The sequence below is a fragment of the Neolamprologus multifasciatus genome, chromosome 6 (assembly GCF_963576455.1).
Source record: "Neolamprologus multifasciatus chromosome 6, fNeoMul1.2, whole genome shotgun sequence".
In the NCBI taxonomy this organism is placed as follows: Eukaryota; Metazoa; Chordata; class Actinopteri; order Cichliformes; family Cichlidae; genus Neolamprologus; species Neolamprologus multifasciatus.
In genome coordinates, this window is record NC_140444.1 from 30,029,719 (window position 1) to 30,042,140 (window position 12,422).

The window sequence follows — 12,422 nt, forward strand, 5'->3', positions numbered from 1 at the left end:
ACAGCCCATTTTTGTTGAGTGTGTTATTCTTGAGCCAAATATCTCTGTTTAATTAGTCAGATTTATTTTTGTTTCTTTTTGCCTGCTGCATGGGAATTCAAATTGAAATTACAGTAATAAATGCATTTATTTCTGCTAACCTAGCAGGCATCACTTTAAATTCATCTGGCTTCATCAGGCTGTAATAATCCATAAAATCACATTTGCACATGCCTCATTTGGTAATACATGAAAGTCAGCACACTAATATATGTTGCATGCTTAGTTCGTTATAGCTGAGTCTGCGGTGTGGTTGAGGGACAGCTCTTAACTGATGCACTATTGAGCCAAACTGTGAATAAGTTATAGATCAGGCTGCTGCTATACTGAAACGGTGAGAGCAGGGGAGGATACACAGGGACTGTGTCTAATGCCAATAATACTTGTGCTTTAAAACAGACAAATGAGTCAATAAAATCAACGATTGAGTGCGTCTGTCTTTACAAACCTTTGTGAATAATGTGTAGTTTTAAAGAGATGGCTGAGTGTGGTGCTGTAATAGGAACCACAACAAAAGCTGGTTGAGGTGTAGTGTGAAAAAAATCACCAACACTCTGCTGACTTTATAACCGCACAGCTCCTGACCTGCTCTGGCACTGAGGATTGTACAAAAACCTCCAACAGTATCATGATCAAGAGTTTTAGCTCAAACAAAAGAGAAATTCTTTACTAAAACTCCTCAGAATAGTGACAGAGTTAAGTGTCATTACTCCATAATGTTGTTTATGGATCTCTTCTCATGTAGAGAATAAGTCTGAGAACAAAAGGGGTGCCTCTGGGGAAAACACAGAGAACAACCAGTGAAATATAGGATTTTTTTCAAAATGTATGTATTTGAAATTAGCCCAGTGTTAAAAGTACAAGTGAAAATATAATTTCTATGTATTTATTATAATGTAATAAAAAATCACCCTCAACACTGACGATGTTGTGCATCCCCTGAGTCTGCAACCTTCAACCTCTGATATCATATTTATTTATATTTATTATTGGTAGGAGACATTAATATTGTTTGGGACTGTTTTTCTGATTTTTTTTTTCAAATTTGGAAATATTCCAGGAAAACATTTGAAACAATTTCTAGTGAAAGACCCATTGTGTTGCTTTCCACCTGTGTCGTAGTCATATAGGCTTTCTAAAATAATCTTCACCATTGTGGAGGATAAAACGTCCTATTGTCTAATGTGTACTTCCACCACTTCAACACCAGGGGGAGGCTTTTTTGCGCATTTGCCCTCTCCCATACACATCTACAAACTCAGGCGCGCGCGTACAGAAACACGAGAGCTCACACGCGCACGGAGCTGCCGCAAAGCCCCGTCCTTCAGGGCTTTTAAAGCACCGTGTTTGCTTCACGCTCCAACAATACCATCCAATTGAAGAGCCGCAACGCTGAACCGGCGGTCACTGTGGGAAGACCGCCGACGAGCACGAACCGTGAGCAGGGGAGGACAGCAACTGTATTATTATTAAAAAAATAGATAGTGGTTTGCTGGTCAGATAATTTAACCCCTAATCTGCCGTGACGCTTTTGCAGAGGGTGAAGGCAGTCGAAACGGGAGGACGTCTCGGTGAAATGTGAGCGGACCGGGTCGGTGACCGTTATTCCGTTCTTTTCAATGTGGATGGGACTACAAGCGACTCGCTCGTTGCAGCTAGCTCGGTCCGGCCGCGTTGATGCAGCAGCAGCGCACGGCTGTCGTGCTCAAATCTACCGCCGGATTCGGGAAGACAATAGGTGAACTATACGCCGGTCTGGACCTCCAAGACTATACCAAACGAGGGTCTGCATCCGCTTGGGCTTCACTAGGTAGGTCATAACACGGTTCCTACCCACCCCAGCACACGGACTTGGATGTCCACAGGCAAGCAGACCTCGAAATTAATTCTTCCTTTTCTCCCTTCTCGTTGCCTTGACGACTCTGTGGTACTGCGGTAGATTTAATGGACAAAGCGGGATAGAGCTAGCTAATCTGGGTTTGCTAACAATTTATTGAGCGCTGCGATAGATAAATAAGGCTTGAATGCTGAATGTGTGAGGGTACCCGCGAAGGGGCTGACCTACATGTACCCATACAGTAAATTCAGTACAACGGCCATTCCCCCCCCCCCCCGTTCAAGACACATTTACCTCACGAAGCCTGTGTTTTTGCAGTATGGGCGTAAATTGGGTGACGCTGTCATGGATGCTCTTGTCATGCCATAATTCATGTACAGGTTTAACGTTTGGGCGAAATGTACACTTACTGAATGTCTTGTCGGGCTTTAATTACATTTAATAGGTTATTGGTGATAATTGTTGTGCGGTTGTAATATAGTATAATATAGTTATTATAATGCATTGTGATACTGGCAATAAGCTAAACATACATCACTGTAAAGGAAGGCAACCCCCCAAATAGTAAAGTCATATGTCATATTGCAGTCTTTTTGCCTTTGTAACAAAACACAGAACACAGAAACATGTAACCCCTGTGTTTTACAGCAGGGGTGTTTTATATTGGTCCAATGGGAAATGATCACGAAAGATTCAGCAGCTATAATCTTATTGAAATTAATAAATTGTGAAAATATATGCATAACTAATGAATAAAGAGGTTATCCATTATATTGGCATTTTTGACCCGCCCTGTTAGTGGGTATTGATTACTGTTAGGTCATCACATTAGCCTTATGATAACATGCGAATGCTGCGTCTTACTCTTCATCTAATGCATTTGGTGACATTAAAAGTTGCTTTGTGTCCTCCTCAGATGCAGTGATTGGCTGTTTCTTTTACAGTGTCCCTGTGAGGAATCAGGCTATAAAGTGAAGTGAGAGCCAGCAGGCAGCTGCATCAGGATGGCGGCCGTGGTGAATTATTCTCCACCTTGGTGGGTGAATCTGCTCCACCGGTTGCCTCATTTTAACATCGAGTTTCAGACAGTGAGCAGCGACTTCAGGCCAGAGGACTCTGAGTACCAGAAGGTAAGACAAGTGCGGGAGAATAATTACCTCCCACTCAGAAATTCATCATCTCCTTCATCGTGCAGCATTGCCTCATCATCGTACCTCCTGCCACATGCCCACACTGTAATTTCACAGCAGAGTGGCCAAGTGGTGACTGAAGCCGTCCTGCAGCCAGAGTTGTGGGGTCTCTCCCTGCATCGATCAGTGTGCTGTGTGAGTGTGTGTGTGTGAGAGAGAGAGAGAAAAAAAGAGAGAATAAAATCTGTGAGCCTATTCTTGTTCCACAGTCATAGACAGATGAATCTATATAAATAGATACTGCATATGAATAGCCTGACTCTTCCATTTATTTTCCCCCAAATACGTTTGTAATCCACGTAGAGACTAAATAAGGGAATAGAAATGCAATCTCAAACCCACTCGTGCTTGTCTGAAAGTGGTTTAGCTTTCTATTAGCCTTTTTTAAAGACGGATTTACATTTGTAAACAGTGACTGGTTCATTGAACTGAAGTCTTGCAACAGATATCCGGATATTTGAATTGCACTGTAAGTCCCAGACCGTGGAGAACCTGTAAATCAATGCATTTAGTAATCAGTTAAGACTTACTTTATTTGCAAACTTTAGTTTGCTGTAGAACTCCAAATCTGACACATAACAAGTGGAGAACCTGTAAATCAATGAATTTAGTAATCAGTTAAGAGAGTTACTTTTTTGCAAATTAAATTTAGTTTGCTGTAGAACTCCCAATTCTGACACATAATATATCCAACATAACACAACATAGAACTAAGCACTGAAGGTTCTTATAATTTCAAAAAATAAAATCAAACGAAGTAAGTAAACACTGTTTTACACTCTGAAACTATAAACCTTTGTTAACAGTGCTCCTGGTGGTTTTTTTTCACCTTGTAAAGCGCGTGGCATGATGCAGTGTTGGTAGGCTGGAGCAGCTACACAGAGCTGTGCAGGACCCCGTCTACGTGCTGCAACTGTACTGTCACCTGATGGCAGTGCCAAAAACACATGGAGCAGTCAGTAATGTGGGCTGTTTGTCCCATTGTTTGTGCTTTAACCCCTGTCATGATCAAACAGGAAAAAACAATGAAAAAAGCCATTGTCTGAGGTCTTGTGATTTTTATTTTTTAATATTTACAATTTTTTGCCCTTCTTCTTGTTCATTAAGAACTCTGCTGTTGTTCCCCTCAATCTCCAAGCCAACTAGTCAGCCAATTAGCAGTCAACCTATGAATAGCATGATCGACGTTGGTTAAATTCCCATAATTCTTCCCTCTGTTTAGCCAAAAAGGTACCAGTTGGACACCAGCACAGGCCATGAATCCATATTAAGTCTGTGTAATCATCTGTGGACAGATTGGGGTTTTTTTTCTTACCTTTCAATGATAAAATGTGGTGGTTTGTGAAAGTATCATCACTCATGATGAACTGCTTGCAGCTCATACATATATGCAATCTGTAATATGAGGTAGTGAGTAGGAATTGATTTCTTGGCTCTCTAGACACCATTAGAAGTGTAGGAACCAATGGCCACAAATAAATCACAGACAGTTTTGAAAACCTATTAATATGTAAAGTCATTTATCATTGGCCGAAATCCCAACACGATTGTCCTACTTGTATATCATTATCAGTGTAATAGCTGCTGATTTGCGAGGGTTGGTTGGACAAAATATGCAGTCAGCACTTTGTGCTCTCCGATGGTCCGTATTTCCACAAATTTTCAGCATTTTATCGGATTAAAATGAACCTGATACTTGGAAAAAACTAATGAGGAAAAATCCCAAATTAGATTTCTTTGAAAGCATAAAACTAATTGATATCATTCTTGGATTAAACACTGACTGAGTCAGGAACGGTGCATTGGAAAGCAGCTTCATCTTGAAAGGAGGGGGGGGGGGAGGGGGGGGATTTGCCCCAGTTTTGCCCCAGTTTTGCTGCATTTCATTAGAATCCTCAAACAAGGTGACTCCCAGGTCTCTGCAGCAGTAAACCCAGCCTCGCTAGGCCATATAAAGCAAAGGCACATCACTCAGGATCTCACATTTCATGCACCGCAGTCATCCCTCAATGCATTTGCTGACACTACGGGGAGAGAAGGGAGGGCGTACAAGTTCATGCGCTGAGCGTGGGAAGGCACCCACAGCCACGAACAAGGGGAGGGAGATGAGAACCGGAGAGAGAAGAAGGGAGAGAGCAGGAGGAGGAAGAGGAGTGAGAAAGATAAAAAAGGGACTGATTGGAGCCGAGAGGAGAGAGAGAAGGCTCCATGAGCCATGGGAGGTGCTTCCAAATTGCCAAATAGCCACTTCCTGCGAGCTATTCAGTGTTTAACTAAGGGCCTTTGTAGATGTGTGTGCCAATGTGTTTGCCCACTGGAATTTTAAGGACCCCCCTTTTAGACTAATTACATCCTGACATATTTTAGCAAACGAGGCGGTTTCTATGTCAGTGAGGGTTTTGTGCTACGGCCATACGTTTGTTTGTACAGCTGTAGATGTTGCGTGCACTGTATTTATATATATATATATATATACATACATATATGTCACGTACAGTATGTTCGCTTTCTGTGTCAGCGCGTATTTAGAGCTTGCTCGTTGAGATGAGGTCACACAGCTCCCTTGGGGGGGTTTCATGTGTGTTATTTCGCAAGTGTGTGTGTGAGTGAGTGAATGTAGGGGTTCCATTCAGGGTGAAATCGTTAATTCTGGCTAGACGCAGAGGAGGGAGAGATAGAGGTTGAGAAGGACAAGGAGAAGGAGGGTGAGTTGGACTGGGGGGAGGGTGAAGGGGAGGGCTGGAGTCTGTTGTGGAAGAATGCTCTCTTTCTTTCTTTCACTCTTTCACTGAAGCCCGTCTTTAGATTGGCTCAGTATATCTGTCTCAAAGGCTTTCATGCATCTACTCATCCAGCTGAGAAGCACATAAACACTCGGGCGCACACATAACAAACAAGGTCTTACACAGTGTCTTTCAGCACACGGTGTCCGTCACCGCACCACGACATTTCTCACACACACACACACACACACACACACACACACACACACACACACACACACACACAATAGAGAGAGATTCTTCTGTGTAGTGTTTTTCTTTCTGATGTGATTTGGCTCGGATTCATTTGCATTCAGCTTTTGAAGCTGGTCACAAAAAAAAAAGAAAAAAGCTCTCCTCTCACACCATGTCTCACTCACTCACTGGTCTGTGATGACTTTGACTGTAGTGGGGATGCTGACTCTGTGGCTTTGTGAAGAAAACTGTTTGCGTTTTTTTCCCTGGATAGCTGAAATAGGAGCTCTTATCCTGAGGTTCTGCATTTGTGTTCATCTGTTTGCGTTATGGTGGAATCGCAAAGTCAGCTCGCAGCCATAGTTAAGCAGCTGCAGAACATTACAGAGGAATCATGTGACCTGTAATAACACACACTTTCATATTGCCAGCTGTGGAAAGTAAGTCAGTAATTGGTATTTTGGATGGTTTGCTACAGTTTGCACTGAAGAAGGCATTTCCTCGTAGCAGTTTAGAAAGATGATGCTAGCGTTGAATGTTTTTTGTGTGCGCTGTCCATGCCTTTATGCTTTGGTAGCTCTTTGACCCAGTGGCACAGGTGAATATTAACAGAATGAACTTGAGGTCAGTGAATGCCTCAGGAAAGAAGTTGAGAGGATAGTAGGCCAAATTACAGAGTAACACACAGGCAGGGAGAGTGCAAGGACAACTCAGTGAAGTGGAAGTGATTGATCCTGTCATCTCAAACACACACACACATGTACGCACACTTGTGGGAGTGCACGTACACACACTTAAATGGGCAGATTGAAAGTAGATCAGTGTGCCGGGGTGTTTAAAGTTTAGCCCCTCCTCCAGCCTGCAAGCTGATCTCTAGTGTGGAGATGTGCACGCACACACACACACACACTAATGTACACCCAGGCTCACCATGCTTATTAGGGGCTAATTGATCCACGCCTAATCTGCACTGATGGTTTGTTAGCCTGACAGTTAATCTAACAGCCATCAAGCACACCAGGAGGAGTTCTATGAGTACTAGGTCAGTTGTTGTTGCTTTGTAAACATAACAGTCATGACTCACTGATTTGTACTTTTCATTGGCAGGTGATCATTCAAATCATATTTCCTGCAAACCGTGAGATATCTTTCATTTCTAGCTGCTTAAACATAAACTTTCACTTCATTACGTCTCTTAACCACACTAAGCACTGAGTAATTTTGGGGTTTGATAATCTCCAAGACCCAATTTGTGATGGGTTAGGGTTTTTAAGTAGACACTGCATTTCAGTGCAGTGTCTACTTAAAAGATCTGAGTGAACTGGACAAGCGGAGGACATAAAACAGATGTATTAAGCAGATGAACAGTATCTGAAAGTCATGTCCTTAAGAAACAGAAAAATAAACAACGACATGACACAGGACCTGTAAAATGCATTTGGCCTTTTAGTTGATCCATCTATTGTTCTCCAAAGCCTTATCGGAAATGGTGTCGGTGGAAGGGTGACTGTGAAGAAGTAATTCTTTAGGAGGGGAAACAGGGAGAGAAAGCTGAGGTATGCCAAATTACACAAGAACTGCACTGAAAATCAGTGGCAGTGGGTGATGAATCCAAATTTGAAAGCTTTTGTCCAAAGTGTTGTTAGTCTGCACAGAAGAGGTAGAACAGTGAGTGTCTACAGCCATCTGTAAAACAGGGTGGAGACTGTCATTGTTTTGGGAGAATTATGTACAGAGAAAAGTATCATCAGATTTTGATCCACCGTACAATACCATCTGGAAAGCATCTCATTGGCAAATCCTTTATTTTTCAGCATGACAATGATCCCAAACAGTGCTATAAAGGCATACCTGGATAGAAAAACACTATCGGGCATGAATACTATCATGCCCGATAGTGTTTTGTTCCATCTTTATGGAACAAAACACGGCCGGTATCCAAAGAAGAGCTTTGAATGTCCTTCAAGAAGCCTGGAATAAGAAATTAGAAGAAAGTTTGCCTAAAATGGTTTCGTCTGTGCTGAAGAATAAAAGGGGTTTAATATTCCAAATATTAACTTACAAGCTCACTAAAATTGTACAAACTCTGTTTATGGCTTATATGGCGCCCAGGTTTTCTGTGAAAATTGCTTTCTTTAAATCAAGAATGCACACTCTAAAAATGTGAGTTTATTGATGAAAAATGACATTTAATTTGTTTTTAAATACTGTTTTGACTAATGCCAATTTTTAAGCCCTGCAGTTTGATTGCATGGCCTAGCCTACGTTTGTCATGAGTTTAAGCTGTGTTTGGAGGCTTGGGTTTTCACCTTTCAGCCCATCATTTGGGAAAAGGAGATTTTCTCTGTGTTCACAGTGAGTTTCTTCCCAATGTTGTAGCAAAGCATGTCGCAGCTTTGCTGTCTCACTCGTGCTCTGTGTTTAATTGGGTTAACCAAACAATTGTATTAACCCTGAAAGACATGCTATAAACAGTCCAAAAATATTTTCCTGCCTAGCAACAGTAAGGCTGTAAATAAGACTTGCAAACACAAAAACAAATCTGCAGAAAGAATTACCTAGTCCCCTGATATTTGATGATCTTCTCATTCATTCAGGCCAGTATAGTATTTTTTTCTTTTCCATTTTGGCTTAGTCATTGCATGAAACTGTTTCAGTGCCGTGCCGAAGGCTGTCTTCAGACTGCAGGCAGAAGTCTTGTTATTTTTTCTGGTATCTGAACTGAAATTTACATTCACAATTCTATTATGTAGTTAAAATAGCCTGTGACAACCTGAAAATTGTCTCTGTGAAGCAATTCATGGTACAATGCCGCCACTCATGGCTCCGACTCTGCACCCACACACGCCACAAGAAATGCCATAATTAAAAAGCTGGCTGTCGTCTTTGTGCTCTTTGTCATCTGCTCACAAATTTTCCCACACAAACTTATGAAGTAGAAAATGTAAACACTAACTGTGACCTCCATGTTTATTTCTGTATGAGATGTGACGTCTTTGCCATTGTTCTTTTGGGCATGCGAGTCACCACATCGTGAGCAGTTTGCTCTGAAATCCAATCTCGGCCACTTGAAAAAAAAAACATAATCCAACCAAAATTGAACTCTTATGAAAGGGGAAACCGTGAATTCATGTAAAAAATATTACTTCCTCTCCATGAATGTGTCCTACTAGTGACATGTATCATAATGTATATGTGCAGTTTCATTGCCAGTCTGTTACAGTTAATCTGTATCTCCATTTAGTTTAAATCCCTTTGTTGATTTTACATACACACATACCTATACATAATACCATAGACTAAGAATCAGGAAACTCATATCATTTCCTCTCTCATCATCTTTAATCTGTTGGGAGGAGACAGTCAGGGATAGCTGGGTAATAACCAGATTTCTTCTCCTTTTCCTCCTCCTTCTTTCTGATGAGCAGGGCTCAACATTGCTAATGGCACATTTGCTGAGATGGACCCTCACTAATGAGTATTTTTTCTCACAGTCAGAATTTGCACAATAAAATACTTACATTTTTTAAAATAAAACTACTGGAGGGGATAATTTAAGACAGAAAAGGGATAGTAGTGTAATAAGACAACTTTTAAAACTACACAAATGGCAGACAATGGTCAAGGCACGTAGTGTGTAAACGTCACCAACACTGTGGACTCCATAACTGCAGAAATCCAAACCTCCTCTGGCATTAACATCAGCAAAAAACTGCACCAGGAGCTTCGTTGGCTAGATTTTCAATGCTAAGCAGCTCCTGTAGGTATAAAGTATAGCTAGCTCAGTACTTTTGTCCATATACTATAGTTGTAACTTATCTTGCAATGAGGTACATCACATTTAAACATTGCACAAGGTCACAGCCACAACTGTAGGATCTCACACAGTAGACTGATGCGTTAAGTAAATAATGATGCCTGGCATGTTTCACTACACATATACTGTATGAAAACTTCTGCTGTAGTATTCTAATGAACCCATACCTGATTAGATTGGCTCAATCCCCCCAGGTGTTGGTATGGTGCTATAGTGCTGTTACATGTGCCTCAGCTCACACGCCAAGAAGCACTGACATTATTAGGGTGCATAGTTTTTCTTAATGTGAAAAGAGATTTGTGCCTTCAAAGACAAGTTATCACTTATATGCTTTTGTGAGTAGCTAGCGTGAATTGTACTGCTTACTGAAAAAGTCCAATTTAAAGAGACAGTGAAAGTAGAAATAGAAGTAAGAACATTGCAGTTTTAGCTGGCCCCTCATCCTAACATTTTAGACTAAGATGCTGAACACGCAAACTTGGCACTGTCTCTTACTAACAGATTAGCATTGTTTTTTGTGCTCATGCTAGCATGCTAACATTGGCGTCTAGCTCAGTTGGATTTCCAGCTCAGAAAGTCCTTTACTTCAAAAGTAGTGCCATGCCTAGTGGTTTTGACATCGTATTGAATATAGGTGCTTAGCAACTCGTTTAGACCTATATTTACACATAGCTGGTTCAATCCTTAGGAGGATGTTCATGTTTCTCCATTATTTTTTCATTGGAACCATTCTAAGAGGCTCAAGGAAGAAGACCTTCAAAACTGCAGTGATTGTCTGTTTTTTTTGTGTGTGTGTTCTTTTTTTGCTCTTCTAATCCTTGCACGAATCCTGTTGGGTTGAGAGACACTGTCCCAGAGATTGCTTTTCCTGATATATTTTAATAAGCTTAAAGATGTAAGGGCATTGCCGTCTGGAAATCAGCAAAAACATGTGGTCAGTAGCAAAAAAGCAGCAGTTTAAAATCTTGGGAAGTCAGGAAGTGTTTGTGGAGGTGGAGTCCCATTGTGTTTATCATCAAGGGTCCCCAGAGTTGCACTGTTGCAGTTTGTCACCATGTAGCTCCGTGGCAGGATTCCTTTGTTTGCCTTAAGTAGTCTAGCAGGTGGAGATTTTTGGTTTTCCAGAAACGTGTAATTGTCCCTCACGGTCCTCCAGTACAATGACTTTTCCAGACAGTCCCAGAGGGGGAAGAAAAATCAACATTTCAGCGTGTGTGTAAGATAAAAAAAGATTTCATCAGTCCCAGCCAAACTGCTGTAACAGCTCTCGTGTCTGTCTTTACCGGCTTCTTCCTTTTTTAGAGTTCACTTCAGTCATTTTTCACATCTGCTTCCTTGTACGTCTCTCCAGCGTGTCTTTTTTTGTTTCAAATTGACTCCCCCTACTTCTCCTTCTGTCTACCCCCATCACCCCCACCCTCTTTTACACTTCAAAGCTTTTAGAGGGTATGTGATCTGTGTGGTGGGTCTCTGGCGCATACAGCTCCCCAGCAGCAGCGCTTCCTCTCACTCGTGGAGGTGTGTGTGTGTGCATGTGCTTTATGGTGTGCAAATACAGTACAAGGTAAAAATTTTATGGTGTCTATCAAAAGCCCATTTAACAGTCACTATTTTGGGGGCCTCAAGTAGCAGGAGACAGGAACACAGTTTTGCAAATACATTCACATGTGTCTGGCAAATCATGTGGTCTGTCGGTGTGTCTGGTTTCTGTTCATATCAGCTAATTTGCTTCCTTAACCCACATCCTAAATGGCCCACTTCCCTGTGATAAAGGAAACCTCTCAAACACGATGCATCTGAATGAATCAAGACAAAGTTTAATGGAAAACGTGTAACACAAACTGTACAAAAATCACAAATGTCTTGTTTTTGCTAATTGTTTTTTTTGTTTTTTCTCTCACTCTTTCCTCAGTCTGTTTTGCTCCTCGGTGCTGTGGCGTTGCTGTGTTTGGGCCTGGACCTTATTTTCCTCCTTTTCTACTCTTTCTGGCTTTGCTGCCGGCGGCGCAAGAGTGATGAGTCCTCACACTCCCATATGCACTCCCAGCAGCCTAGCGCTGACTGCTGCTGCACCGCTTGGTGCGTCATCATTGCCACACTCGTCTGCAGGTGAGACGTTATTCCTATGAGATCGATTCTTCTGTACAATGTGATGAAGCTGTTTGTGCTTGAGTGCGTTTAGCAACATCTACCTTTGCATCACAGTCTGTAAGATGAGTAAGGTAGGATTGTGTCTCATTGACTTTGAATGAAGTAATGTCGTGTGTTGCTGAACTGAATTGTGGATCTGCTGCTTCACTTTACTTATGCTGAAAAGTTGATAAAAGTTCAGAATGTCGAGCACCATATCAGCCACGTTTATTCAAATGGTCCAGCACTAGCTAGCTCTCGTTAATGTAAAGGTATCCACAGCAACTTGGTTGGCTTGCCTTAAGAGTGCCAGTGTTGCTAATACTTTATTTGAAGTTAGAAGTTGGAAATGTTGACTTCCAAGACTGAATTTATAACTGGAACGCCCCTTCAAGTGGGATTTCCAGCTCAGAAAGTCCTTTACTTCAAAATCCATGTTGGCGGAAGTGCAC

General features: G+C 41.6%; 1 protein-coding gene and 1 long non-coding RNA gene across 5 annotated transcripts in view; both read left to right on the plus strand.

The window, feature by feature from the left end:
• The window catches only part of LOC146517286 (uncharacterized), an 85,685-nt gene that overhangs the window by 30,356 nt on the left and 42,907 nt on the right, over positions 1-12,422 (plus strand). The gene's annotated exons all lie outside the window — the stretch shown is intronic.
• ttyh3b (tweety family member 3b) overlaps positions 1,310-12,422 on the plus strand; it is a 32,430-nt gene continuing 21,317 nt past the window's right edge. For 2 of the 4 annotated variants that reach the window (XM_085161641.1, XM_085161640.1), the window contains exons 1-3: positions 1,313-1,849; positions 2,821-3,006; positions 11,753-11,949. In XM_085161641.1, coding sequence (XP_085017767.1) covers positions 2,881-3,006; positions 11,753-11,949 — 323 coding nt within the window. In that variant the 5' untranslated portion in view covers positions 1,313-1,849; positions 2,821-2,880. Of the gene's footprint in view, positions 1,905-2,820; positions 3,007-11,752; positions 11,950-12,422 lie in introns of all 4 variants that reach the window. The other 2 variants (XM_085161639.1, XM_085161638.1) reach the window with 2 other exon arrangements.